At 42.7% G+C, this 27,268-nt stretch overlaps 1 protein-coding gene across 2 annotated transcripts in view; it reads left to right on the top strand.

Annotated features, from left to right (window-relative positions):
• Window positions 1–27,268, top strand: part of LOC124720418 — a 79,679-nt gene that overhangs the window by 38,564 nt on the left and 13,847 nt on the right. For both annotated transcript variants that reach the window (XM_047245772.1, XM_047245771.1), the window contains exon 4: window positions 19,623–19,813. In XM_047245772.1, coding sequence (XP_047101728.1) covers window positions 19,623–19,813 — 191 coding nt within the window. The remainder of the gene's footprint in view (window positions 1–19,622; window positions 19,814–27,268) is intronic.

Here is a 27,268-nt window from a genome sequence, read left to right as displayed (position 1 = left end):
TAACATCATCGCTCGACTAGAGTGGCCGCATGTTCTCCAGACATGAACCCTATTGAACATGCCCGAGATAGATTGAAAAGTGCTGTTAGTGGACGACGTGACCCACCAACCACTCTGAGGAATCTACACTGAATCGCTGTTGAGGGTGGAACAATCTTTACCAACAGTGCCTTTGATGAACTTGTGGATAATATGCTACGACGAATACAGGGATGCATGTACCTGTCACATGTTACACAAACAACTATTTTGGAGGTATTATAAATTTGGAAAAAAAAAAATTAAATTTTAGGAGCCGATGACATGAGAGTACCCACTTGTTACATCTGACTGAAGATCCTGTATTGTATGGATTTGTTGTGATTAAATCAGGACTATGAAATTGCACTCATTAAGAGTTGTATGTAAAGGTTTAAAGTATTATGATGCCTGGATGGTCAGTGTGTTGTTGTTGCTGTAGAATGCCAGTATGACATCAGCATATTAGGGTGGGCGGCTGATGTGAGAAACCAGTTTCCTCGCTGCCGTGGAATCGTAAATGCAGTGGTAACGACAACACATTTTATTCGGCAGAGTCCATACAGCCGATGTGGGTGCATTCCCTATCACGGTCAACTCCAGGCAGCAGTGTCGGTCCCAGTGGCTGTCTGGCTCACAGTGCGATGTTTTCCTTTCGTGTGTGCATATATGATGAGTTGACTGCCACACCATGAGTAGGGAACATTCGTATCTCAGAAAAAGCCACAAGGGTATGAGGAGTAAATATTCTCTTTACATCACTTTGTTATTAGACATAGACAGAAAACCACTGTGGAACTAAGCTAAGTAGCGAATATAGACGGAACTCCTCATGTGCCAAGTGACAGAACTGTTGCTATGAAAGGTTCTACAACTATAAAAATAAATGGACAAGAAAAAATTCATAACACCGTTGTCCTTTCATGTTGTACTGATGGTATTAAACTTAATCCAGTGATCATTTTTGAGTGCAAAATGATGCCAAAACCTTCTGAAATGCCACCAGTTTTTGTTCACATACATGACAAAGGTTGGATGGACGATGCTGGTATGACGAAATTATGGTTCAACAGAGTGCGGGATACAAGAAAGGTGCTTTATTGAAGAAGAGTTCTCTTCTTGTGCTAGATCAGTTTGGTAGTCATTTGAAAAATTCTGTGAAAGAGAAATTGAGACAGGGAAATATAGAGCTTGCTGTTATTCTGGGAAGACTCCCTTCACAATTGGAACCCCTAGATGTCTTTATAAATAAATTGTGTAAAGTGTACAAGATGTGATTCAGAAGTTTCAAGGCTGATTTATTTCTGAGTAGAGGAGAGCGCGCGGACTGTTTCCGCCGGGTGGGAGAAGTATTGGGGGGTCTCGGGGAACGAACTGATACTGCGGCAGTTGCCTCCAGAACTGTGGAGAGTGCGCATCGCTTGTAGGGTGAGTGCGTGTCATTGACCTCGGCCGAAAAGTGGGAGAAGTGAAAATGGAGCGGCACTCAGAGCAGCGTTATGCGATTAAGTTTTGTGTGCAACTGAACAAAACTGCCACGGAGACTCCCAGTATGATTCGAGAGGCCTTTAAAGAAGATAGAGTTCGCCACATCCGCCCGGCAATCGAGGGCGATCGGATTCTCCACCACGATAACGTGCCTGCTCGCATGTCGCGTGCTGCCACCAAAATTTTGGCCAAGTTCAACATGACAACACTACCACAGCCACCCTACAACCCCGACTTGGCTCCAAGTGACTTTTTTCTCTTCCGCTGAATCGAGACAGGCCTAAAAGGGAAGCGATTTGACACCATCCAGCAGGCTTAGACGAGAGCCCTTGACAACATGACGCCCGAGGCCTTCCAGAAGGGCTGCGAACAGTGGAAGACATGTAGGCAGTGCTGTGTTGCTGCTGAAGGATCATTTTTTTGAAGAATTTTCGTGTGCTGTACTTAAATGTCCAATAAATTTCTAGTTCTGAGTTAAGTCTTCAACCTTTTGAATCACACCCTGTGTATGTGAGAGGAGTGGAACAAATGGATGATGGATGAAACCAACATCAATTCACACTAAAGGGAGCTTTAAAACATCCTTCAAACAGTGTGTCAGTGTATGAAACAGTCGTGGTCTGAAGTGAGAGAAGACATTATTGTTAAATCTTTCAAGAAGTACGGCATAAGTAATGTTTTCGATGGCAATGAAGATCACCTTATTTATGAAAAGGACAAGTAAGGGAGGGGGGGGGGGAGTTTTGCTGGATCAGTTCAGGTGTATAAACTAAGACTTCTTTAGTCTGGCTTTGCAGTTTAATAATAAAAATGGAAAAAGTTATTTTTCAGAAAAATTCCTTTAAAATTATGGTACGTCTTGGTCTGTACCATCTTATAGTCCGTAAAATACAGTATATTTTTCACATTACATAAAATGTTTATAAAAGACACGATTGTCTTTTGTTGGTATGAACGTCTTCAGTGGAACATTGATAATACTCTTGAATAACCCATGTTACATTAAAATGGAAGGCAGAGACAGCAGATCACTGTTACAGCAGAGCTGCGTCAGTCGTCACAGCCTTGGTGATGTCGGGATGGCAGTGACAACAGGCTCGTCTGTAGGCTGGCCGTGCCGTGCCCATGTGTGAATGCAGCAGTCGGCCAGTGCCTCGCCGTAGGGTCTGATGCTTAGAAGCGTGCAGGTGTGAACTGCGAACCCGGACCTCTCGGTGGTGCCCCACAGTCGGTCGAAGGCAGTTTGCAGCAGGCCACAGCCGGAGCCTGCCAGTCCGGGCCCCAGTAGTAGCAGGTCCGGGCGTTGTCTGTAGACTGGTAGCTAGTTGAGGTGGCGGCTAGTTGGAGACGAAACTGGACAACCCACGTTGGGTCGACGGCTGTCGAGGAGTAACAGTCCTTGTAGACAGAGTTGACAACAGGTACAGTGAGGTTGAAGCAGGTACTATTTATATTCATTTGTCCACTCCTGTTTTGATGATGCTCTTATTCGTCATGTAGAGGGGCCCTGGCAGTGCGGCACAAGGTAACCTGACGCCTACTGCAGTCGGCTGACGGCACACTTCGTGTCGCTTCGGCACTTTCCAGGTGCACACGCCAGAACTGTGTGTGTAGCAGGCTGGCCTGCCCAGCTAGAGGTTGTGAAGTCTACTAGGGAAGATGTTGGCATAACAAGATTCTGTAGTCCCACATAGTCTTTTGCAAAGGTTTACAGATATTTAAATTAAATTGTTCTCGGTTCATGTAATTTAGACTTATAAATAGTGATGCCGATCATTTTTTAGTCTTGTTTATTTGTAAGTTCAGTTTGAATGAATTTTACTATATGATGTGAAGTTCTTTAATATTATGGACTCGCAGCCTCAATGAATTTCTTAAAATAGGTCACTTTATGTCAGAGATAGCACACAGTTGCAGTTTGGAAAATATGCTATTTTCCAGTGCTGCTGGCTGGTAGACACTTAACATATATACTGTCAGTAGCAGATAAATTTCAGTAAAGTGTATGTGCAGCGTGCTCACACACACACACACACACACACACACACACACACACACACACACACAGTGTGGAACAGTGCAAGATGGATAGGTTGTATTAGATCAATTATTGGAAAGGCGAATTGCCGACTAAGGTTTAATCTGGGAGTTCTAGGTAGCTATAGTGGACCTGTGATGGAGACCATGTACAGAATGCTTTCCAGTCCATTTCTTGTCAGTGTGATTTCTTTATCTACTCTGCCATTCTTATTCCCAAATTTTATAGCATACATTTTGCCCACCTTATCAGCACTGCAACTGTTACTTGTTACTATGTGTTTCAGTACGCACAACCCTACGGTGTTTTCGTTTTGTTGTAAATGCAGGTTAACAGTTCTATTGAGTGTGGAGCAAGAAAAAGCACCCACAGTTACTGATTCTACTATCAGTGATTGTTTTAACTGTCTTGTTTTACTATTTTGATGAATGTCCTGTATATTCTGCTTCCTGCCTTATTGTGTATGATTGCTCTTCATTTTTAATCTCACATTATGTATGTTATATGGTTTATTAGCTATCATTATTTACCACAGTTTAGTTGTTCAACATAATGTTATCCACACAGATGGTGTGCAGTTTGAGTGCCGAGTGTACTGTTGACCAAATATAAAGTGCTGTTGACTGATCAGTCTTTGATGCGTATACCTCTAACATTAAATTTGTTGCGCGTTGACTTATTTTGTACAGCTGTAGTTGTATTTCAACCTGAGTGTGAATAACATGTGTTCGTACACACACTATTCATGTCAGTGAAAACGGCCATTCATTTCATTGTAAGTACTCTGTGCTCACAAGCAGTTTCAGTCCATGGCACTATATGTGATGTATCTGTCTTCTATTTATTTACGGATTGCCAAAGGACACAAAGCTCCACAAGGCCATTGTTATTATTAAACTGTTTGTATGGTGTAACATGGCATCAAATTTTTCAAGTAAGTGAATGTTGGCAAATTGCAGATTTTATAATTGGGTTGTTTTCAAAATCAGCCTTATGCAAACACAGTTAGTTTGTTTTCTGTTTTAACCCAGGCATGTTTCGACACCTGTGTGTCATCTTCTGTGGGTCAGAGTATTTGTTTCTGTAAAGTATGATATGTAATTTATAATAATTTAACTGGCGTAGGCCTAAAAATTACAATATGTGCAATTTGCTTTGTTTTGTTTAGACACTCACCTTAAAATTACATCACTAAATGAACTGCATTATTATACACCGGTGCCTGTGCACCTTTTCATTCTTTTTTTTTTTTAACAGCTGTTGCAAACTAGCCATGAAGAAAATTAATGCGTATATATCAAGAACTGTTTCATTGGTAGGGGTTATGTGCGTTTCTGTACTTACAAAACAAAAAACTCCCAAGAACACAACACAATCATGACCAGAGCAGACAAAGGGGATACACTTGTACTTATGACTGGGGCAGAGTATATAAAGAACAGAAGAATTTATAGAAAAGAACAGCATTGTCAAATTACTCAAGATTGTACCATGAGGTACCAAAGAAACATACAAAACTCTGAGTCACCGTCACAAAACTCGAGCCAAATACGTGACACAAGAATCTCAAAGCACCCAGATTCAGTAGTTTACCAAAGATACAAAAAAATAACTGTCCAATTAGGCCCATAATCAGTTCCAAAAATGCTCCATCTTACCACCTAGCTAGACACCTACATACATTATCACAGAAATTATACACTTTCACAAATGACAGAAACCTAAAAAATGCTAGTGAACTGATAGAAAAGATAAAAGATACAAACATACCATCGGGAGCAACCCTTGTATCTTCTGACATCACATCCATGTACACAAATGTGCCAGCAGAAGAAACAGTTAGCATTGTTAAAAAACAGCTGCAGTATCAAGGAGGTATAAGTGCACACATAGGCGAAATAGAAGCCACCCTAAAGATTATAACAGAACTACTTCACTTTCAGGAGTTCTGTCTGCAAAAAGGTGGCCTACCAATGGGCTCCCCCATAAGCAGTCTACTTGCAAACATATTTCTAGACCACATTGAAAACAAAATATTCAGTGAAATAATACATCCAAAACAGTAAAAGATTATATACTGGTAGCGATATGTGGATAACACCATTTGCTTGATTGATGAAACAGATACCTGAGTGAAACAATTACACAATGACATAAATACAGTTCACCCAAAAATAAAAGGCACCGTTGAGACAGAGGAGGAAATGAAACTTAAATTTCTTAGGCATCACCACACACAGAATCAACAACAAACATAATTTTGGAATTTTCAGGAAGCATTCAGCCACTAGTACAATCATTCACATAGACTCCAACCACCCCCAAACACACAAACTCTCAAGTTTCAGACACAGGCTCAACAGGACTCCACTGGACAAACTCAGCTACACACAGGAACTAAACACAATACACCAAATAAAGAGAATGGGTCAACACACAAATGATAGACAAACTGAGCAACAACAACAAAAAAAAAAAATTAAAAGAGAACAAACCATGAACAAATCACCAGCCATGACAGAAAACCAAGAACACAAACTCCAGACAAACACATACAGTAACAAAAAGTCCACAGGATGGGAAACATACTGAAGAAACAAGGGCTACAAATATCATTCCGCACAAATAACACAGTATAGAAAAATATAAGCACTAAGAACAACTCAGCAGACAAATTCTCCAAAGCTGGAATATATCAGTTAGCTTGTAGTTCATGCCAGTCGGTCTGCATAGGCCAAACACGCAGAAATTTCAAAATGATGTACCCTGAACACCTCGGAGCCCTAATAAGTGATAGTACACACGCCATGTTTGCATATCATTTAATACTAGGAAACCACCACCGAAATAACATGAACACTGATCTTAAGATCCTAAGAGAAAGCAACAGTCTCTATCAAAAACTGGCAATAGGGGAGAACTACCATATACAAAAAGCAATAATACAAGGAGAGTGATTCCTGAATGAAATTACAGCACACAACAAAACACTCAGTGAACTATACAAGGGCACCTCCCCACATAAAGCATAACACTCAAACAGCCTAAAACAAAAAACTTCTGTTTTCTCAGTTACCTCCCCACCCCCTTTTTTCCAGTGCGCTCTCTCTCTCTCTCTCTCTCCCCCACCCTCCCTTCCACCCTCCCCCATCCCACCCCACCCTCCCACCCTCCCCCCTGCCCCTGCCCCTCGCCCCCTCTCCCCCTCCCACACACACATTCAGCCCTGCCCCAGCAGCTACACCACTCCAGCTCTGACAAAACATTCAAAATTAGAGCCACAACATACACAAGACCAACAATGAAAAAGTGAGCAGTGCCAATAACATAACACCTCTCACTGAGAATGGAGTCTGAAGTATCTGCTCAGATCATATTTCACCACATTTTGTGTAAGTGCACGTGAAGTGAACCAGTGAGTGAAAATTTTGTGAAAAACTGTGTGGAAACAGTGCACTGAATAGCCATTGGTCGAGACGCCACCCATACGCGCAACAGGGAGGATGGGGGGGGGGGGGGGGGGGGGGAGGAGAAGTAAGTACAGAAATGCACATAACCTCTACCCATGAAACAATTCTTGATAAATATGCATTAATTTTCTTCATGGCTAGCTTGTACATAATGTGCTGTCAAAAAATGATGAAAAAGAGCACAAAAACCAGTGTATAATAATGCAATTTGCTTAGCGACGTAATTTTTAAGAGGAGCGTCAAAACAAAACAAAGCAAATTGCACATATTGTAATTCTTAGGCCTACAAAATTTAAATTATTATAAATTTCATAATGTACTTTACAGAAATAAAAATTTGACCCACATAAGATGAGACATAGGTGTCGAAACATGTCTGGGTAAACACAAAAATAAACTAATTGTTTTTGAGTAAGGATGATTTTCAAAACAACCCAATTTTAAATCTCAAATATGGAAGAACATCAAGAGAAGCTTCAAACCTTAGCAAAATGAGTATACAGATTTTATTGTATGTACCATTCCTCTGCCATTACGTTTCCTGTTCTTTTGTTGTATGTTTGTACATTTGTAGATGCTTGACACTGGCACATGAACCAAAATTACTGTACCACTATAAAAATAGTTACAATTAAAACCAGAAAATGATAAAGAACCCAGTTTCACCTTGCTTTATGACTGTAAATATGTAGAGTCCTAAATTGAAAATTGTTCATAACTGTTCTTCAAAAATTAACATATGCTTGTTTATACAGTTTATTTTAAATTAATTTTAATTAATAACATATTGCAATAGACACAACTTTCCTTCTACATTTGTGTGCCTTTTTAGATATTAATTTGAAGTACTGGATGGAAAATAAATTTATGGCACTTGAGTAAAAGAAGAGATCAGCTAATAGGATACATTCTAAAGCATGAAGTAATATCAGTTCAGTGATAGAGGAAAATGTGTGGGGTAAAAATTGTAGAGGGAGATCAAGGCTTTACTACTATAAGCAGGATCGTGTGGTGTAGGGTACAATAGTTATGCAGAGAAGAGGAGACAGGGACAAGATAGGCAACTGAAGACGTGCATCTGACCAGTATTTGGACTGAACTGAAGGGGGGAGAGACAAGGATGGAGATTCATCAGGTCCTGCACTATTGATTGTGGTTTAAGTGGAATTTAGTATTAGATTTTAATATAAACAATTAAATCTTTAAACGAAAATATCTAGCAAATTGCAGCATGTCATTTAAAATGATACACTTGTGCAGTCAGGAAACGTAGTTCCCCAAATCAGTACAGACTGATTCTCCGGCAGATGTTTGGTAGTGGGGCTGAAATTATGTCGTCGCCATGTATCATGAAATTGTAAGTATAAAACTGTCCTGTAAATTAAAAATCCCCATAGAAGCACCTTAGGAAACAACTAAACATAAATTTTTATCTGAATAATAATTATTTTGGAAACACATACTGCACAGTAATTTTAATATTTGCTAGGTAATTGTTGTTGCAGATAATGTGGCCAATCAAATGCAAATATCGCTGAGCCCATAAAATTTGCCTATATTCTAAGTAGGAACCTTCTTCATAAAATTGTTGTTAACGCAAGTAAATAATAGTTGAAAAAATTATCGTTTCATGATACAATTTCATGCTATAACGGTTTTTCTTTTTCTCTGGAAAATCTTTCACCAAAACTCTGCCATAGACAATGCTGGCATTAATCTCTTTCTAAGTTCAACATCACTCTTCGTGTAGAGAGATACTGACACAATTTTTCAGGTAGGGAAGTTACAGAACACAGTGGAAACTGGAAAATAATAATAATAATGGATGGTCCAATCAACATTCAGCTGTCCTGAATAAGATTTTGCATGATTTCCCTGAATCACTTCAGGTAAATATTGAGTTCCTACTCTATGGCCACAGCCTACTGTGTGTTACACCCTTGTTAGGCTTTACCTCAAAAGATGCTGCTGTTGTGGTCTTCAGTCCAGACTGGTTTGAATCAGCTCTCTATGTTGCTCTATCCTGTGTAAGCCTCATCATCTCAAAGTAACTGCTGCAACTTACGTCCTGAATCTGCCTACTGTAATCATCCCTTGGTCTCCCTCTACGATTTTTAACTGCCACGCTTCCCTCCAGTACTAAATTGGTGATCCCTTGGTGCCTCAGAATGTGTCCTACCATTCATTCCCATCTTCTAGTCAGGTTGTGCCACAAATTTCTTTTCTCCCCACTTCTATGCAGTACCTCCTCATTAGTTATGTGATCTACCCAACTAATCATCATTTTTCTGTAACATCATCATTTTTCTGTAACACCTCATTCCAAAAGCTTCTATTCTCTATTTATCTAAACTGTTTATCGTCTGTGTTTCACTTCCATACATGGTTACATTCCATACAAATACTTTCAGAAAATACTTCCCAACACTTAAATCTGTCTTTGATGTTAAATTTCCCTCATTAAGAAATGCTTTCCCTTGCCATTGCCAGTCTACTTCAGCTATCATTAGTTATTTTGCTGTCCAAATAGCAATCTCATTTACTGTGTTTCGTTTCCTAATCTAATTCCGTCAGCACCATCTGATTTATTTCAACTGCTTTCCATTATTTCCATTATCGTTGTTTTGCTTTTGTTGATGTTTACCTTATATCTTTTTTTCAAGATAACTGTCCATTCCATTCAACTGCTCTTCCAAGTCTTTCACTTTCTCTGACAGAATTGCGATGCCATCCGCAAAGCTCAGTTTTTGTTTGTTCTCCCTAATATTTTGTTACTACTTCACATTTTTCTTTTATTCTCCATAATATTTTGTTACTACTTCACATTTTTCTTTTGTTTCTCTTGCTGCTTGCTCAATCTACAGACTGAATAACGTCTGGGATGGACTACAACCGTCTCACTCCCTTACCGACCTTTGTTTCCCTTTCATGCCCCTCGACTCTTTTAACTGCTGTCTGGTTTCAATAAAAGTTATAAATAGCCTTTTTCTCCCTGTATTTTACCCCTGCTACCTTCAGAACTTCAAAGAATGTTCCAGTCAATATTGTCAAAACCTTTCTCTAACTCTACAAATGCTGCAAACATAAGTTTGCCTTTGTTAACCTATCTTCTAAGATGAGCCATAGGGTCAGAATTGCTTCCTACATTTCTCCAGTGTTTTCATTCTTCTATAAATAATTCATGTTAGTATTTTGCAACCGTGACATATTCAACTGATAGTTCGGTAATATTAACATGTCGGCATTTGCTTTCTTTGGAATTAGAACTGCAATTATTTCATTCTTCTTGAGTTCTGAGGGTATTTCACCTCTCTCATACATCTTCTACACCAGATGCAAGAGTTTTGTTGTGGCTGGCTCTCCCAAGGCTATCAGTAGCTCTGACGGAATGTTGTCTACTCTCGGGACCTCGTTTAAACTTAGGTCTTTCACTGCTCTGTCAGATTCTTCTTGCAGTATCATATTTCTCACCACCTCTTCATTTACATCCTCTTCAATTTCTACAATATTGCCATCCAGTACATCTCCTTTGTATAGATCCTCTACTCCTTTCACCTTTTAGCTTTCCCTTCTTGGAATTCATAGAGTTGCTCATCTTTTCTTGAAACTCCTCTTTAATTTTCGTATAGGTGACATGTATCTTTCCGTAGTGAAATATGCCTCTAAATCCATTCCCCCCCCCCCCCCCCCCCCCCCCTCCTATAGTCACTCCTGCTTAGGCATTTTGCATTACCTGTCACTAATTTTTTAGATGTTTCTATTCTTTCGCCTGCTTTATTTGCTGCATTTTTGTACTTTCTCCTATTGTCAGTTAACTCCAGTGCCTCCCTGCACACATTGTGCTAGCAGGTCTTTCATTAATGCCTTTACTCGACAGTCCCCGTCCGTCAGTACACGACATCTGCCGGGGCTCGGCAGTTCAGCTATGGTCATCCCTTGGCTTTTCCACTTCAGTCACATCACTGACAGTTGAGCTGAGTAACTTTAGAAGGTATGAAATGTCTGTGATGGATTTGTTATTCAGCTAACATTCAATTACCAGTCCATGCTCAAAATTACTGAGCTCTCAAGCGACTCATTCTGGTGTTACTGTTTCTCTACTGGCAATGTAATACTCGGCATCCTTTCTACTGGAGGGTCCATCTTTCACAAAGTCTTAGTGGTCAGTTCCGCATTACGTAGGGGTGTGCAGGTTCTTTTCGTCAGATAGGGCACATGTGTCAACAAATTTCATAGTTTGATGTTTTTGTTGTTATCTCTGCAGCATATTTCCTGATGTGTTGTACAGCAGTAAAGACTGTGGTATAACACCAAAACTGCATTAACATAGTAAAAAAACATCTATACCTGTTGACAGAAAATGGTGTCCCTTAAACAGTTCGTACAGGCTGCACGCACCTATTGAGAGTAGTTAAAGATATTGAGATGTGTCCAATGAAAATACATAAGTGCATTACGGTACCTGTAATTGAAAGAGCATTCAGGGGCAAAGAGAAATCCAATGTGAAGTCCGTATGTTTGCTGGGAGGCCTCATCTTAGATGTGGAGGGAACCTGCCTGCAGCCATTGAGCATCCAGGGTGCAGTCGTCTACAGGTTGTGGCTCATGTTGGCACTAGTGACGTCTGTCAATTGGGTTCTGAGGCCATCCTCAGTTTGTACCAGTGCTTGGCAGAAGTTGTGTAAAGGTCTTGCGCACAGGCAGTAAGCAGAGCCCACAATTTGCAGCATTGTTCCCAGAGTTGATCGGGGTCCTTTGGTTTGGAGACGAGTAGTCGGTCTCGACTAAAGGCTTTGTCGACTCTGACTGTCTCAGCTGCAGATATCTGGACCTGCGTTGTCACGTGTGGGATTGTAGGACTTCCCTAGATACATCGTTGGTACGCTATTCAAAGGAAGCAGCTGCACATGTAACACAATACTTGAGGGGAGTGTACATGACGGTTTTCTAGGCTAGATGATAGTTTGGGGTTCTCTGACACACACACTCCAGTCAAAATGCAGATTTGCAAAATTAGATGTCTTTCACAGTAAAGACACTTTAACTGTTAAAATTTTATCAGCAAATTGTCGAAGTTCCACGATTTACTGTCCTGCAGGAAATTTGTCATAGTCAGATTGATTTCAGGATGGAGAGCTGTCTGAAACCAAAGTAGAAAGCTCTGAAATATTTAGCGAGACACAGAACGAATAGCCAGAGACAGGTTAGATGCCGTAGGTGGGGGCTGTGTTCATTGCAATCGATAAAAATATTATCTCTGATGAGGTCAATTTTTAGTCTCAATGTGAAGTTACCTGGGCACGTATAACAAGTCTAGGTGAAATAAAGTTAATCGTTTGATATTTTTACCGACCATCCAATTCCGCCGTGACAGTTTCATTCATTCAAAGAAAGTCTACACTCAGTAGTGCAAAAATACCCAGATCATGCAATATTAGGTGGAGGCTACTTTAACCTACCTATTACAGTCTGTGATATCTATGGATTCATTGCAGGGGGTACAGACAGGCAGTCTTGAAAAGTTCTTTTTGACACAATTTTCCTGAAAAATTCTTAAGCAGCTAGTTAAACAACCCACATGCAATGGAAATATTATAGACTATATAGGAACAAATAGTCCTGGTATTATCAATTATCAATATAGGAAAAGGGATTAGTGATAATGATGTCATCATAGTGCCAATGCTGGATGGATATCATTTAGTTCCAGTATTGTGGATGTAGAGGAAGTGTGGGCAAAGTTTAAATGGATTCTAAATCGTGCTCTGGAGAAGTATGTGCCGAGTAATGGATTAGGGATGGAAAAGACCCATTGTGGTTTAATAACAAAGTTCAGAAAATTCTGAGGAAGCAAAGGCTGTTGCACTATTGGTTTAAAAGAGAAGGCACAAATGGTGACAGGCAAGTTAGTAGAGATTGTGCATCTGTAAAAACTACCACAATCATACCTTACAGGGGAGAACATTAAAAAATTCTGGTCCTACATAAAATCGTTAAGTGGGTCTAAGGCTCCCATTTAGTCACTTGTTGCCCAGCCTGGTGTGGCAGTAGAAGACAGAAAAATGAAGCAATTGAGCGGTGATCTGAAACTGGAGAGTGCATCCTGTCAGATGTTCAAAACGACCTTAAACCTCTGTTGCCATTGATATTGGCTCTGCTGCATACACTGCACCAGACACAAGCACAGTGTATGGAATGCTGCTCCTGAGATAGGAGGGAGAGGATATACATCATCTACATGTCACAATCGGCATCTCCCTTCTGGTTACCCTGACTTTTCATTGTTTGCTCGAGATTATTTACAGCGACACTCCAGTTATCTGGGTTAATGTGTAACCGGACTGCACAGATAACTGATGAAAGCAGACTCCAAAATACTTTCTTTTCACTGGAAACTGCTCTGTACTGTATTTACAAAACATGCTGCTGCCACATTTGATAGCCTACAGCATCACTTCAGTATTGCATGCTGGTAACTCAAGACTTATTTATGACATTACACTTGATACACACAGTTTTTCATACGATTTTCTCTCAGTTCAATTTCAAGAAGTATATTTTTTCCACTTTTTCCTCATGACTGTTCTTATTTTCCAGAGTAAAATTCAATTTAGTTAAACAGATTTTGTCGCGCATACTTTAATAACAGAACAAAGCATTTCAGTGTGTCGGTGTGTGTGATACGGGGTTCCCCGGTCACACAGTTTTTTCTCTCTCCCTCTGCCGAGGACTGCAGTAGGTTACTTTCGTGCTTATCTACGGCATGCTCATTATCGGGGTACAGATCGAAGCCTGTACTATTTCTGATCGTTCTAAATGAAAGTACAGACACAGTATACTTCAGGCTCCATTTCTTATTTTTTCAAAACATGGTCAAATTATGCACTGATAATCCACAAAACAATAGACTGGATGGGTGAGATTAAGATATGTGAACACAAAATAACCAGTCTCGCATATGCGGATGACTTAGTTGTGATGGCAGATTCGATTGAAAGTTTGCAAAGTAATATTTCAGAGCTAGATCAGAAATGTAAGGACTATGGTATGAAGATTAGCATCTCCAAAACGAAAGTAATGTCAGTGGGAAAGAGATATAAATGGATTGGGTGCCAAATAGGAGAAACAAAGTTAGAACAGGTGGACAAACATTCCACGTGGGAAAAATTATATATAAAAACAAAGATGAGGTGACTTACCGAACGAAAGCGCTGGCAGGTCGATAGACACACAAACAAACACAAACATACACACAAAATTCAAGCTTTCGCAACAAACTGTTGCCTCATCAGGAAAGAGAGAAGGAGAGGGAAAGACGAAAGGATGTGGGTTTTAAGGGAGAGGCTAAGGAGTCATTCCAATATTTAAAGACCAATATGTCTGCTTGTGTCTGTATATGTGTGGATGGACGTGTGTGTGTGTGTGTGTGTGTGTGTGTGTGTGTGTGTGTGTGTGTGTGTGTGTGTGTGTGTGCGCGAGTGTATACCCGTCCTTTTATCCCCCTAAGGTAAGTCTTTCCGCTCCCGGGATTGGAATGACTCCTTAAACTCTCCCTTAAAACCCACATCCTTTCGTCTTTCCCTCTCCTTCCCTCTTTCCTGATGAGGCAACAGTTTGTTGCGAAAGCTTGAATTTTGTGTGTATGTTTGTGTTTGTTTGTGTGTCTGTTGACCTGCCAGCACTTTCATTTGGTAAGTCACATCATCTTTGTTTTTAGATATATTTTTCCTACGTGGAATGTTTCCCTCTATTATAACATATCATTATATATATATAGACACACACTCCTGGAAATGGAAAAAAGAACACATTGACACCGGTGTGTCAGACCCACCATACTTGCTCCGGACACTGCGAGAGGGCTGTACAAGCAATGATCACACGCACGGCACAGCGGACACACCAGGAACCGCGGTGTTGGCCGTCGAATGGCGCTAGCTGCGCAGCATTTGTGCACCGCCGCCGTCAGTGTCAGCCAGTTTGCCGTGGCATACGGAGCTCCATCGCAATCTTTAACACTGGTAGCATGCCGCGACAGCGTGGACGTGAACCGTATGTGCAGTTGACGGACTTTGAGCGAGGGCGTATAGTGGGCATGTGGGAGGCCGGGTGGACGTACCGCCGAATTGCTCAACACGTGGGGCGTGAGGTCTCCACAGTACATCGATGTTGTCGCCAGTGGTCGGCGGAAGGTGCACGTGCCCGTCGACCTGGGACCGGACCGCAGCGACGCACGGATGCACGCCAAGACCGTAGGATCCTACGCAGTGCCGTAGGGGACCGCACCGCCACTTCCCAGCAAATTAGGGACACTGTTGCTCCTGGGGTATCGGCGAGGACCATTCGCAACCGTCTCCATGAAGCTGGGCTACGGTCCCGCACACCGTTAGGCCGTCTTCCGCTCACACCCCAACATCGTGCAGCCCGCCTCCAGTGGTGTCGCGACAGGCGTGAATGGAGGGATGAATGGAGACGTGTCGTCTTCAGCGATGAGAGTCGCTTCTGCCTTGGTGCCAATGATGGTCGTATGCGTGTTTGGCGCTGTGCAGGTGAGCGCCACAATCAGGACTGCATACGACCGAGGCACACAGGGCCAACACCCGGCATCGTGGTGTGGGGAGCGATCTCCTACACTGGCCGTACACCACTGGTGATCGTCGAGGGGACACTGAATAGTGCACGGTACATCCAAACCGTCATCGAACCCATCGTTCTACCATTCCTAGACCGGCAAGGGAACTTGCTGTTCCAACAGGACAATGCACGTCCGCATGTATCCCGTGCCACCCAACGTGCTCTAGAAGGTGTAAGTCAACTACCCTGGCCAGCAAGATCTCCGGATCTGTCCCCCATTGAGCATGTTTGGGACTGGATGAAGCGGCGTCTCACGCGGTCTGCACGTCCAGCACGAACGCTGGTCCAACTGAGGCTCCAGGTGGAAATGGCATGGCAAGCCGTTCCACAGGACTACATGCAGCATCTCTACGATCGTCTCCATGGGAGAATAGCAGCCTGCATTGCTGCGAAAGGTGGATATACACTGTACTAGTGCTGACATTGTGCATGCTCTGTTGCCTGTGTCTATGTGCCTGTGGTTCTGTCAGTGTGATCATGTGATGTATCTGACCCCAGGAATGTGTCAATAAAGTTTCCCCTTCCTGGGACAATGAATTCACGGTGTTCTTATTTCAATTTCCAGGAGTGTGTGTGTGTGTGTGTGTGTGTGTGTGTGTGTGTGTGTGTGTGTGTGTGTGTGTGTGTGTGTATATATATATATATATATATTAAGGAAGTCAGTACCGAGACTAAGTTATCTGTGCACCGTCCAATCTTTTGACCAACTTTGTTGTATGGGAGCGAAAGCTGGGTGGATTCAGGTTACCTTATCGATAAGGTTGAGGTTACGGATATGAAAGTAGCTAGGATGATTGCAGTAGATGGGAACAATGGCAGGAGGGTGTCCACAATGAGGAAATCAAAGATAAACTTGGGAATGAAGTCTATAGATGTAGCAGTCAGGGCGAACAGGCTTAGATGGTGGGGTCATGTTACACGCATGGGAGAAGCAAGGTTACCCAAGAGACTCATGGGTTCAGCAGTAGAGGGTAGGAGGAGTCGGGGCAGACCAAGGAGAAGGTACCTGGATTCGGTTAAAAGAATGATTTTGAAGTAATAGGCTTAACATCAGAAGAGGCACCAATGTTAGCACTGAATAGGGGATCATGGAGGAATTTTATAAGGGGGGGCTATGCTCCAGACTGAACGCTGAAAGGCATAATCAGTCTTAGATGATGATGATGATGATGATTATTCTACAAACTGCATAATTGGCACACAAATAATATGGAACTTGCTGTACTTAAATATATTTTTATGCAGCATTTGTGCTTCATATCATAAGGTTGTAGCCAGTTTACAGAATATTTTACATAACTGCAATTAAATACAGCTGCGTGCTGACCACTCACAGGTTAGTTTATATAACAGTAAAAACATTTAGTTTAGGAAAAAGCAATGCGTATTTTTTGTGCTGCAGCAGCTAAAAAACTTGAAACAATAATTCTATGCAATAGTAAGAGCTGATTTTGAGAAACTTTCATCAGGTTTAGCTTAATTCTGTCAGGCATTTTGTATAACTGCTTAAACAATCAAAGTTTTTACCCCCTTCTGAGCAAGTCATTTATAAGCGTGTGAATTTTTTCATCCAGAACTATAATGTAAACAGTTTACTATGTTCTGAATAACAGTAAATTTCTTCATAATAGAATTACTAGGGGCATTAAATAAGTAATGCAACTCTTTTATTTTGCAAAAGCAAGTTGGTCGTATTCAGGATTCCAATACACGATATTATTCCCCATTCTTATAGTTAAAAAAAACCCTAATCTTCTACCCAATCTCCATTCGGCGTGACAGCATTGTGCCACCTTACTGCGAGGGCCCGTACGTCCGCACGGTACCACGTCAGAGCTGACTTCTCGCTGCATCGGTAACCTCCCTGTCGTCGACAAACTGCTTCCTGTGGAGTGCATCCTTCATTGGGCCAGAGAGATGGAAGTTGGAAGGTGCGTGATCCGGGCTGTAAGACTGATGAGGAACAGTCCAGTGAAGTTTTGTGCGCAGACTCGGGGGAGGTCTCGCGTTGTCATGGAGGAGGAGGAACTAGTTTGCACTTTGGGGTGACAAAAACGCTGAAGTCATTTTTTCAATTTTCTCAAGGTAGCATAGTACACTTCAGAGTCGATCATTGCACTACGAGGGAGAACATCGAACAGAATAATCTCTTCGGATCCCAAAAGACTGTTGCTGTGACTTAACTGGCTGAAGGTGTGGCTAATTTCCAATTTGAAGTGACATACCCACGTTTATTCACCTGTGATACTGATCGACAAAAAATTACCACAATCCGACTCATTAAATGTGCGAGCAATTCTGCGCAAATAGTCCTTCGTTGTTCTTTACGGTCTTCATTTAGGCGGAGAGGAAGCCGGTGGGCTCACACCTTCGTGTACCTCGACTGGTGGATCAGTGTCAGCACTACCGATAGATGTCCAGTTGTGCAGCAAGGTTTTTGACTGTGATTTGTCAATCATCTGAAATGAAAGTGTCCACAAGTTCCGACATTACAGCAGTCGCAGCTGTGTGTCGACGGATGGCGCACTGGTGATCGGACAGGTTTGTGTGTCCTTGTTGCAGTGATGGCTGATAGCTTGTCGGACAACTTGGTGTGCTTTCATTCACTGGCGTGTCTCCTTAGACACTCTGCAAGAGTCTATGAATATCCGTAATGCCCTGGTTTTCCGTGAAAAGAAGCTCGATGACAGCTCTCTGCTTAGAATGCACCTCTGTAACACACACCATTTTCAATGCTACGTATAATGCCGCCGTGTAGCGGAACTTTATGAAACTGTAGGGGCCGAAGTGGGAATTTTCCACAATGTCCTACAACAAATTCTGCAGTTTATCAACTGAAATTGGCGAAGGAAAAAAATGTTGCATTACTTGTCGAGTGCCCTTGGTATTTACTCTGGAGCTGTGGTTAAGATGTGTAACTTGTTAAGTAGGGGTAAAGTTGACTGTAGGAGACTGTATTTGATTCTTACTGTGTTGCTGTATACTGCGCACGTATTATTTTTTAATAGTGGCTTAGCTCAGAATATAATTCTGTGTATTACCAATTGAAAATGAGCAAAAATATGGTAACTTTCCAATTTGCGACACACATTGATGCGCAGTTTATAAGTGGTTTTGATCTGACAATGTAAGGCTAGTATGAATCTGCTTGCTCTGTTGTTTTGCCTCCATTTTGGGTACAGACAAGAACTGGCATATTTTATCTTACAATAGTATTACTGATAACGTAATTCCATTGATTGTATTGACGTTTTTGGAAACCTGCATCGGAGTTCATTTTTTAAATAAAGAAACAGTGCATCAATTTCATTGTTTATATCACAAAGGACTACAGATTTTCAATGTGGTTATGTGTCTGTGTAATTTCAAAATCAATCTTGTGAATTAAGTACAATCAATAAAACAGCTGAATTGATTCTCCAGTAGCAGTATACTAAAAAATTACTGCTGAAGACATCTCAGGTTTCATTCACATGGGTGAACAGCAAGAAAGCTTCATCAGCTATTTTCAGATTAGGTTTATTATAAAATTCCTGCATGTTTGCTTGAATGATTGGCAGTTGGTATATGAAATACTTTGTGTCATCAGTTTATCTTTGTGTCATCAGTTTATCTTTGTTAGTGGGAGAGCTCTGTGGTTGTTTAGAGTATCTCAATAGCCAATGTGTTGTGCAGATGACATTCAGTATAATTTTAGAAAATATATTCTTTCTACGTATGAAGTGCAGTACGTATAAGTACTGAGACATGGAAATAATTACAGTTAAATAACTAATTTGGTGTGCATTATTGTCATAATCATAACTGTAAATCTAAATGCGGGCAAGAGCAGCCTGTGATGGAACATTTCCTATAGCCATAGATTGTTAATATGTTTTCTGGAATACAATTTAACTTTAAGCAGACTGCATCTCTTCCTATAGATTGGATGTTCTGTGGTGCTGTCTGAACCATTTGCTCGTATCTTTTTACAGTCGAGACGTGGCCCGAGGAGAAGTACCTGAAGCTCGTAAAGACGCTGCACATTCGCGAGTTCAGCGTGTTCGGGCAGTACGCGTCTGTGAGGGCGCTGGTGGATCGGCCTGTGCGAGACGACAGGAGTGCCCTCAAAGGGTGCGTGGCCTGGGCTATCCTGCAAGTGCTCCACGGTGTCGGGCCCAACAAGGTTTGTCGTTCTTTGGCTTCTCCCGCTGTACGTCGGTCTCGAGGCGAATCTCGGGTACTCGGTGTCGGACGGGCACAGTATTTCGACGAGCGATCCTGTCGCCACCACAGTGTGTGCAGACTCGTTGATCTGCTTGTTGTGGGCAGGTGATTTATATCCCCTTCCCACATCTCCAGAATTGTTCCGTACACTGGTGTGACTACAGTTATGTTCTCGGTGAAGTTTGGGCCTTGTGCTCAGTATAATAGAGGAGGAGAATGAGGTACTCGGCTGACACGACCGGATGGTGGCAGTGGCGGGTGGAGTGCCATCGGCCGTGCCATCGATGTTGCCTCTCCCGCGAACACTGCACTGAACGTGACCACAGCATACGGAGCCACTCCTGAGTCCAGAGGGAGAGGATTTGTAACCTGTATGCCCCCGTAGGTGATTTAAGTAGTGCACCTCGTAACTGAACGTTCCTGGTACCTGACAACATTACGTACTCCCCCTGCCATTTCTTAATTCTCTGCCTGTTTATAGTACCGATTTAGTTGTTCTTCACTGGCCAATGCGTGGAACAATTTCAGCATTGTGTGTGTTATTTCAAGTACGTGTGGACACTTTCCACTGAAGCAGCTTTGTTTCACAGCTTCTGGTCACATATTATCCAATATTTGTCTTGTGGTTCCGTGAGCCATTGTGACTTACACAGTTTGCATGAGAATGACTGTGGTCAGGTAATCAGTATTCTACCATCCTTCATTCAGAGCCCTGTTTTGTTTCACGTTTTTATTCAGCCTTGCAGCTTGTCCTGAAGGCAGTTCAGTACCGATGAATGATCATGAGATACACAGAATTGCCATCATTACAACACCAAAAGAGCATAGAAAATTCAACTGACTTTATTTGCACATATCTTAAAGACTGAACTATTAACAGTTCAAGTTAGATTATTACTTTTGCTACTTGTGGGCCCCAACTCTTCACACTGTCCCCTACGTTGATCTTCTTGCATCTTTGTAAACACTAGTGGGTGATCAGTTTTTCAATAGGGTGCCCATTTTCTATATTAAATTGTATATATTATGAATTCTTATATCACTATAGTATCTGTTTTATGATAACTGTTGTGAACATTTTTAAATACGATAATATTCATGTCATTAGCTGTTGGGAGGCTGAGGCTACTGCATATGTTACAATCGGCATTCTCTTCTCTCAGTGTGTTTTCAGGCAGGCTGTGTGTTACCTCAGCCACTGCTGGTGGCATCAGTAGTCTTGTAACCGGAATCAGACACGATCGAGAGACAAAGGCCGACTGGCAGTGGGCGTTGACGGTGAGTCGCAAAAACCCACAGACAGACAGTTATGGACAACAACGAAGACAACAACCGTGAACAGATGTGGCTCTATACAAGTCGGAAGAGTAGACCAGATTGCAGAATGCCATTGAGCTTAGCCGCTGTGGTGGTGGATACCGTGCTGGGCACCGAGGGGTAGTTGGAATAAGTGTCCACAACAATAAGCCACATTGAGCTGAGGGAGGGGCCAGCGAAATCTAGATGAATGCAGACCCAAGGGTGACGGTGAGTAGGCCAGGGGGTGAAAGACAGGTGGAGGAAGGACTTTCATCTGAGACATACCCCAGTGCCCGTGACAGAAGAGTTTCGAGGCTTGAGTGAATAAAGTATTCAGGTGACAATATGGTGGGTACCTGCTTCTGCATCAAGCAGGAGCACATTGGAGATGGACTGACAAACGATGAGAGAGGCAAACACAGGCGTAGAGCTCGGGACCATATGACTTTAAAAAAAAAGTGGGTCACCCACGGAGGACACAGTGTGCGACATGCCACAAGATGGTCACAGCACATGTCCACCACCACACGAGTAGCAGTGATGGGAAACCCATCCGAGGTGTGTTGTCATTCCACATCGATGGAAAACAGGAGAGCTCCAGTTGGTTAAACACTGCATCTGGTCCTGGGAGTAAACGTGAGAGGAAATCTGCATTTGCATGTTGTTCAGTAGGCTTGCATGTGATGGTGTAATTGTAGGAGCTAAGGAAAAGGGCTCAACTCTGTAGCCTCTGGGCCGTCCGCTCTGGAAGCAGAGATTGTGACCCAAAGAGTGCTACGAGCAGTTTATGGTCTGTAACGAGTGTATACCGCGACCCAAATACGTACACTTGGAATTTCTTCAAGGCAAAGATGATTGCCAATGCCTCTTTCTCAATCTGGGAATAATTGTGTTGGCCAGGCATCAGTGTTCTGGGTCATAGGTGATAGATTGCTCCGTACCATCATCATTACGATGTGCCAGCTCTGCACCAATGCCATAGGGAGAAGCATCCGCAACCAAAACAAGGGGGTGTGATGAGGGAAAGAGGGGTTAAGGCAGTGTGCAGAAGTAACATGCGCTTCAGCTGTGTGAAGGCCCGCTCACAGGCCGCTGACCACTGAAATGGAATGTCTTTCTTTCACATGTTTGAGGGACTGCAGAATGTGTGCTGCCTGCAGGAGGAACTTAGAATAATAATAATTTACTCCTCCAAAAAAGCCTGCAACTCCTAGAGGTTTTGGGTATGTGGGAGAGAGTCGGTAACAGAAACGTTATGGCAAGTGGGCTGACTCCCGTCTATGGGGAGCAAGTGGGCCAGGTAGACCACATGTTCCCGGAAAAACTGGCATTTGTGCAGACGGTACTTGAGCCCTGCATCCCAGAGTGTAGTAAAGAGGGTATGTAGGTTACACAGGTGGTCTTGGCACCTAGTATGTGTAACAATTAAGTCATCCAGGTAATTGGTACAAGCTGGGATGGACATGGTTAACTGTTCCAGGTATCTTGGGAAGATCACTGGAGCGGAAGAGATCCCAAAAGGCAAATGCTTGTATTTGTATAAGCCAAAAGGCATATTTATGACTGCAACATGTTGCGATTTCTCATCTAGTGGTATCTGTAAGCAAGCTTCAGCAAGGTCTATTTTAGAAAAACATTAATATCAAGAGGAGATCCTTTTCGTGTTGTATGGGATAGGTTTCTCCTATAGCTTGGTCATTGATCGTTGACAAAAAATCTCCACAAAGCCAGAGGGAACCATTTGACTTTGGACTACGACGGGGGGTGTGGCCCGAGCACTAGTTTTGACCAGTCCTATGACCCGAACGTCGTGAAGGCAATAGAATTAGAGCTTAAATGGCTGTCCGTAAGGGGAATGGAAGAGAGTACGTGCGTGACAGAAATGGGCACCACATCGAAACGTAAAGAAATATGTGCCTCAAAATAGGTGGCGCACCTCAAGCCAGGCTCAGATTCGGAAGAGGCACAAGGGTCACCAAGTTCCTGGAAGGGGACTGTGTCCGAGATGACCTGAACTTTGTGATGGAGAACCCGAACAGTGAGACAGCATCCAGGCCGAAAATGGTGCCAGAGGAATGACTGTTGACAACACGCAGCATTAGCAGCTGTGTAACCCTCTTGTAGGTGGCCGTAGTGCTGAATTGACCTCTGAGGAGACTAGTGCAGTCACCATATGCAACCAACTTGCGAGAGGGCAGGACCGACGCCGAGTAATGTCGGGAGATTGACCGGGGAAACTGGCGCTCCTGTGTCTAGTTGGAAACGAACGTCCTGACGAGTAGTTGAGAGATCAGTAAACGAGTTGTGGGTGCAAGGATTGTCCTGGCCAGCGGTGGCCTGAAGCTCGTGCACCATCCGCAGACACAAGTAAGAAGTAGGGTTAGACTGATCTGATGGCAGACAGTTCGGAGACGTCAATCCTTGCTACACAAATGGAGTGTACCCAACAATTGGGATAGTCTGCCATTGGTGCCTCACAAAACATCAGGACAAGAAGGCAGACCTGGTGGTTGTGCCAACACGGCTACACTATCTGCTCAGAGGTCATTGGCACATCCAAAAGTAATGAATCACGCTGCCACCGTCGGGATGATGGCTGGCGAGAATTCTGTCCCTGTGGCAGCAGTTGAACTGCAGCGATCTTGGTGCAGGTCTTAAGATGTTCATTTGCTGCCTGCACCATCTCGAAAGAGAGTCCGATTTTCAGTATGTCGTCAAAGAAAACTTGAGGGCTTCAGTGCAAACGTCTGGATTGGGAGCCAATTGAACCGCTTTGTCACAAATCAGGGAATCGCCATATGAAGTTTTGCAGGACGGGTTGGCAAAGGTAAAATCGCAGTGATGACTCGGACCTTGCATATCCGTCACCCACTATCGATAAGACTGGTCCACTAGTTTCTAGTACTGATGTAACTCTAGGTGCAATGAAACCACATACAACAGTTATGAATTATAGGGCAACAATAATGAACACATTTTCTCGAAAGTGAGTGCAACAGGGTGTGGGAGGGGAGCTAATTTCTTAAGTAAGAAAAAGGTCTCCGGGGAAGCCCAAGAAAGGAAGAGCAATTGTTGGAGATGGTCATCAGAAACCTGAAAAGTGGCGCAGTGTTCCAGCCCCTGTAAATACGTTTCCCAATCCTCCTCGGTATTGTTAAATAGTGGAAATAAGGGTGGGCAGGACTGTCTGGGACGTGACCACAGTTGCAACCAGCCGAGGGCATCGACGGTGAGTTGCAAAAACCCACAGGATGACAGCTGTGGACAACAACGAAGACAAAAACCAGGAACATATACGTCGGTGTAAAAGTCCGAAGAGTAAACCAGATCAAGAGTCTAGACTTAGCGAGACCAGGAACCAACAACAGTGCATACTATGAACAACACAAGAGTGCAGTCAAAACAGGACTGGCTTCTGAGCCACTGCGCTGCCGGCTTTCTAGGGCCCCCATGAGTGCCAGTAGGATAGCGTGGAAGTCGTGGCCCACACGTAGAGCAGTGACGGCGACAGCAGCACTCGCAGGTTATAGGGGCACCACCTAGCGGCTGTTGTCTATGTCCATGTCTTCGGGCGGGCTGTCCAAATTATCGAGCCGGTATACCAGTTGTAGTTCATCTTTTGCTCAACCTTTGCCTCCCTCACTTGCGGTGAAGGTGACTTGACCAGTCACAGTAACTTTTTAATTAAAATGATCGGAAAGGAACATACGGTTTCTGAAGGAGACATCGGAGCCTGATGATAACAGGGTCACTTAAGGAAATATTGTGCATATCCGAAACAGCACCGACAGTACGCCTGTGGACCTCTGTTGTGTGAGGGTTGTTTCTCAACTGTCTGCAGTCAGCGGTTGTTATGCTTTATGGCAGGTCCAGGTGTGGTAATAAAGTCTCTCCCTGTCTCATATCCAGATGGTGACTTATCTGGTAAACTAGGAATTCTTCGGGAAATTTAATTTGACAAACTGCCTATTGGCTTCTGTCTCGAGTTCTTCAGCCGATATTCGTCTGATGATTTTACTGACGTTTCGCCAGCAGGAATGGCTGGCATTGTCAAAGTTTCACCCTCCATTGCTGGTGGTGAACTGGAGCTGAGCTCGCGGCCGCAGACTGTATGTACCTGGTGCACCGACATGCGAGGGCTTCTCCGTGGTAATTTCCGGTGCGGTTCTCCTCTTGCTACCTGCGACAGTCGTCGCTGCAGTATGGGAAGCCAGGATCCGTTTACTTGAAGACTTTCCGCTTTCTTGTTGAAGCTATTTGTGTGTTTTGTATTTCTACAGCTTCTCTGAACAAGCGGGTACGATAGTGCTTCTCTACAGCCAGAACTTCAGTGTCGGCGAATTTTATTACGTGGTCGGTCTCGCTCAGCGTGCTCTGCCATAGCCGATTTCTCCACCTGCCCCAACCTGCAGTGTTGCTTATGTTATTTGATCCTGGTGTTGCTTGATCGTCGAGTCATTCTGACATAAACTGTTCCGCATGTGCGTGGTATGCGGTTTATTGCCGACAATGCAAGTGGGTCCCTTTTCTCCTTTGCCGATCTAAGACACTCTTTGATCTTCCTTGTCGGTTTGAAATTAGTCTTTAGCCGTGTTTCCACACCATACGGTCGATTCTGTCCGTCACTCTGGGAATGTGGCAGAAAGGCCGTTTCAGACATTTATTTTTCTGATTTCTTACTTTGCCGAGTGTTTGGCTCTGTTACATTTCTAATATAATTTGTGGAATACCTATTGCTCCTCAGAACACTTTTCAAGTGTTGCATTTCACATCTGAGGTGCAGCGGCTCACATATTGCTTGTATTAAGAGCATATTAAATCATACCTCTTTCCAGGCTCTTGTGGTGGTTTGATAGTTTCTGCAGGTACCAGTCCGTGGATGTCAGTTTTTGATACATGTTGTGTCCCAGGTTTTTGCCATCCCTTGTGACCAGAACATCTAGAAATAACAGTATTTTGTCCTTTCCTACTTCCATGGTAAATTTTAGCTAGCCACATTACCTCCTTAGGTAGGGAAAAGCGGTAACTATTTGTCTTCAGAAAAATGAGTAGTTCTTGTACATTATTTTCCTTTTTACTAAAAATTGTACATGGCGAGCCATCAGTTATCGTGGTGTCGTGAACTTCAATTTTCCTTTGAGTGGCTGCTTTACCCCAGTTTAAAGGTAGAATTCTTCTCTGTTCACTGGCATATTATAATTTTCAGGTTAGCCATTATATTGTAACAATTACAGTAGTAGTTTGTTAGTAAGTTGCCTTGTGGTGAAAGATATGAGCAAGACCAAGATGGAAAGTGGAAATGACAACTTTCCTAGTTTTCATTTTAAAAGTTATTGTTTTGTGACCATAATTCTGATACCTCAGGCTGTTGCTATTTTGTTAATTTGGTTAAAACTGTGCTGTATTCAAACACAATGTAATCCTGTTTTCCTGAAACATTTAGACACGTCATATTCAGTACGTCTCATTTTATGTCTTAAAACTACATTAATTGTAAAGATTGAATTGTTCACTTTGGCTTTTTTATCTGTTCATAGCTTGGGAGCATGCAATTTTATTTGCCTTTGTAGTTTTTTTTTTCTTCCCCCCTCACCCGGTATCACACAAATGAGAAATATAGCATTTAGTGAGTGCAGCAACATAGGTTTTTCCTAAAGCTCGGTTTTTTGTATGAAAACTTGGGAATTGTGGGCAATATTCCAGCAAATTTGTGGAATATGACATACTTTAAAGTTGGAAACAAACACAGAAACCAACCTGTTCAATTTCAGCTTTACAGTTTATGTACTTTCTTGTGTGTGTGTGTGTGTGTGTGTGTGTGTGTGTGTGTGTGTGTGTGTGTGTGTGTTAAATACATCATGATTTGTGGAAAGTGTAGGTTTAAAAACTCACATTTAATTTGCAAATACAGGAAAAAATGAGCAGGAGCTTCCAACCCCACCAAGGTGGTGGTTGTTGTTGTTGTTGCTGCTGCAGTAGTTGTGTGTTCACAAGTTCCAAGTGGTCTTGGCAAATGCTGTGTGGGAAAACTGATATCCATTTTAGTATCAAGCAAAAGATTGGGAGTGACACTGCAGTTTCTCACGATCTGAAGAAGCTACGAAGACCTAAAAGA

Source organism: Schistocerca piceifrons, chromosome 11 (assembly GCF_021461385.2).
Source record: "Schistocerca piceifrons isolate TAMUIC-IGC-003096 chromosome 11, iqSchPice1.1, whole genome shotgun sequence".
In the NCBI taxonomy this organism is placed as follows: Eukaryota; Metazoa; Arthropoda; class Insecta; order Orthoptera; family Acrididae; genus Schistocerca; species Schistocerca piceifrons.
The sequence above is the reverse complement of the archived record's forward strand: the minus strand, read 5'-3'. Positions and strand labels throughout refer to the sequence as shown.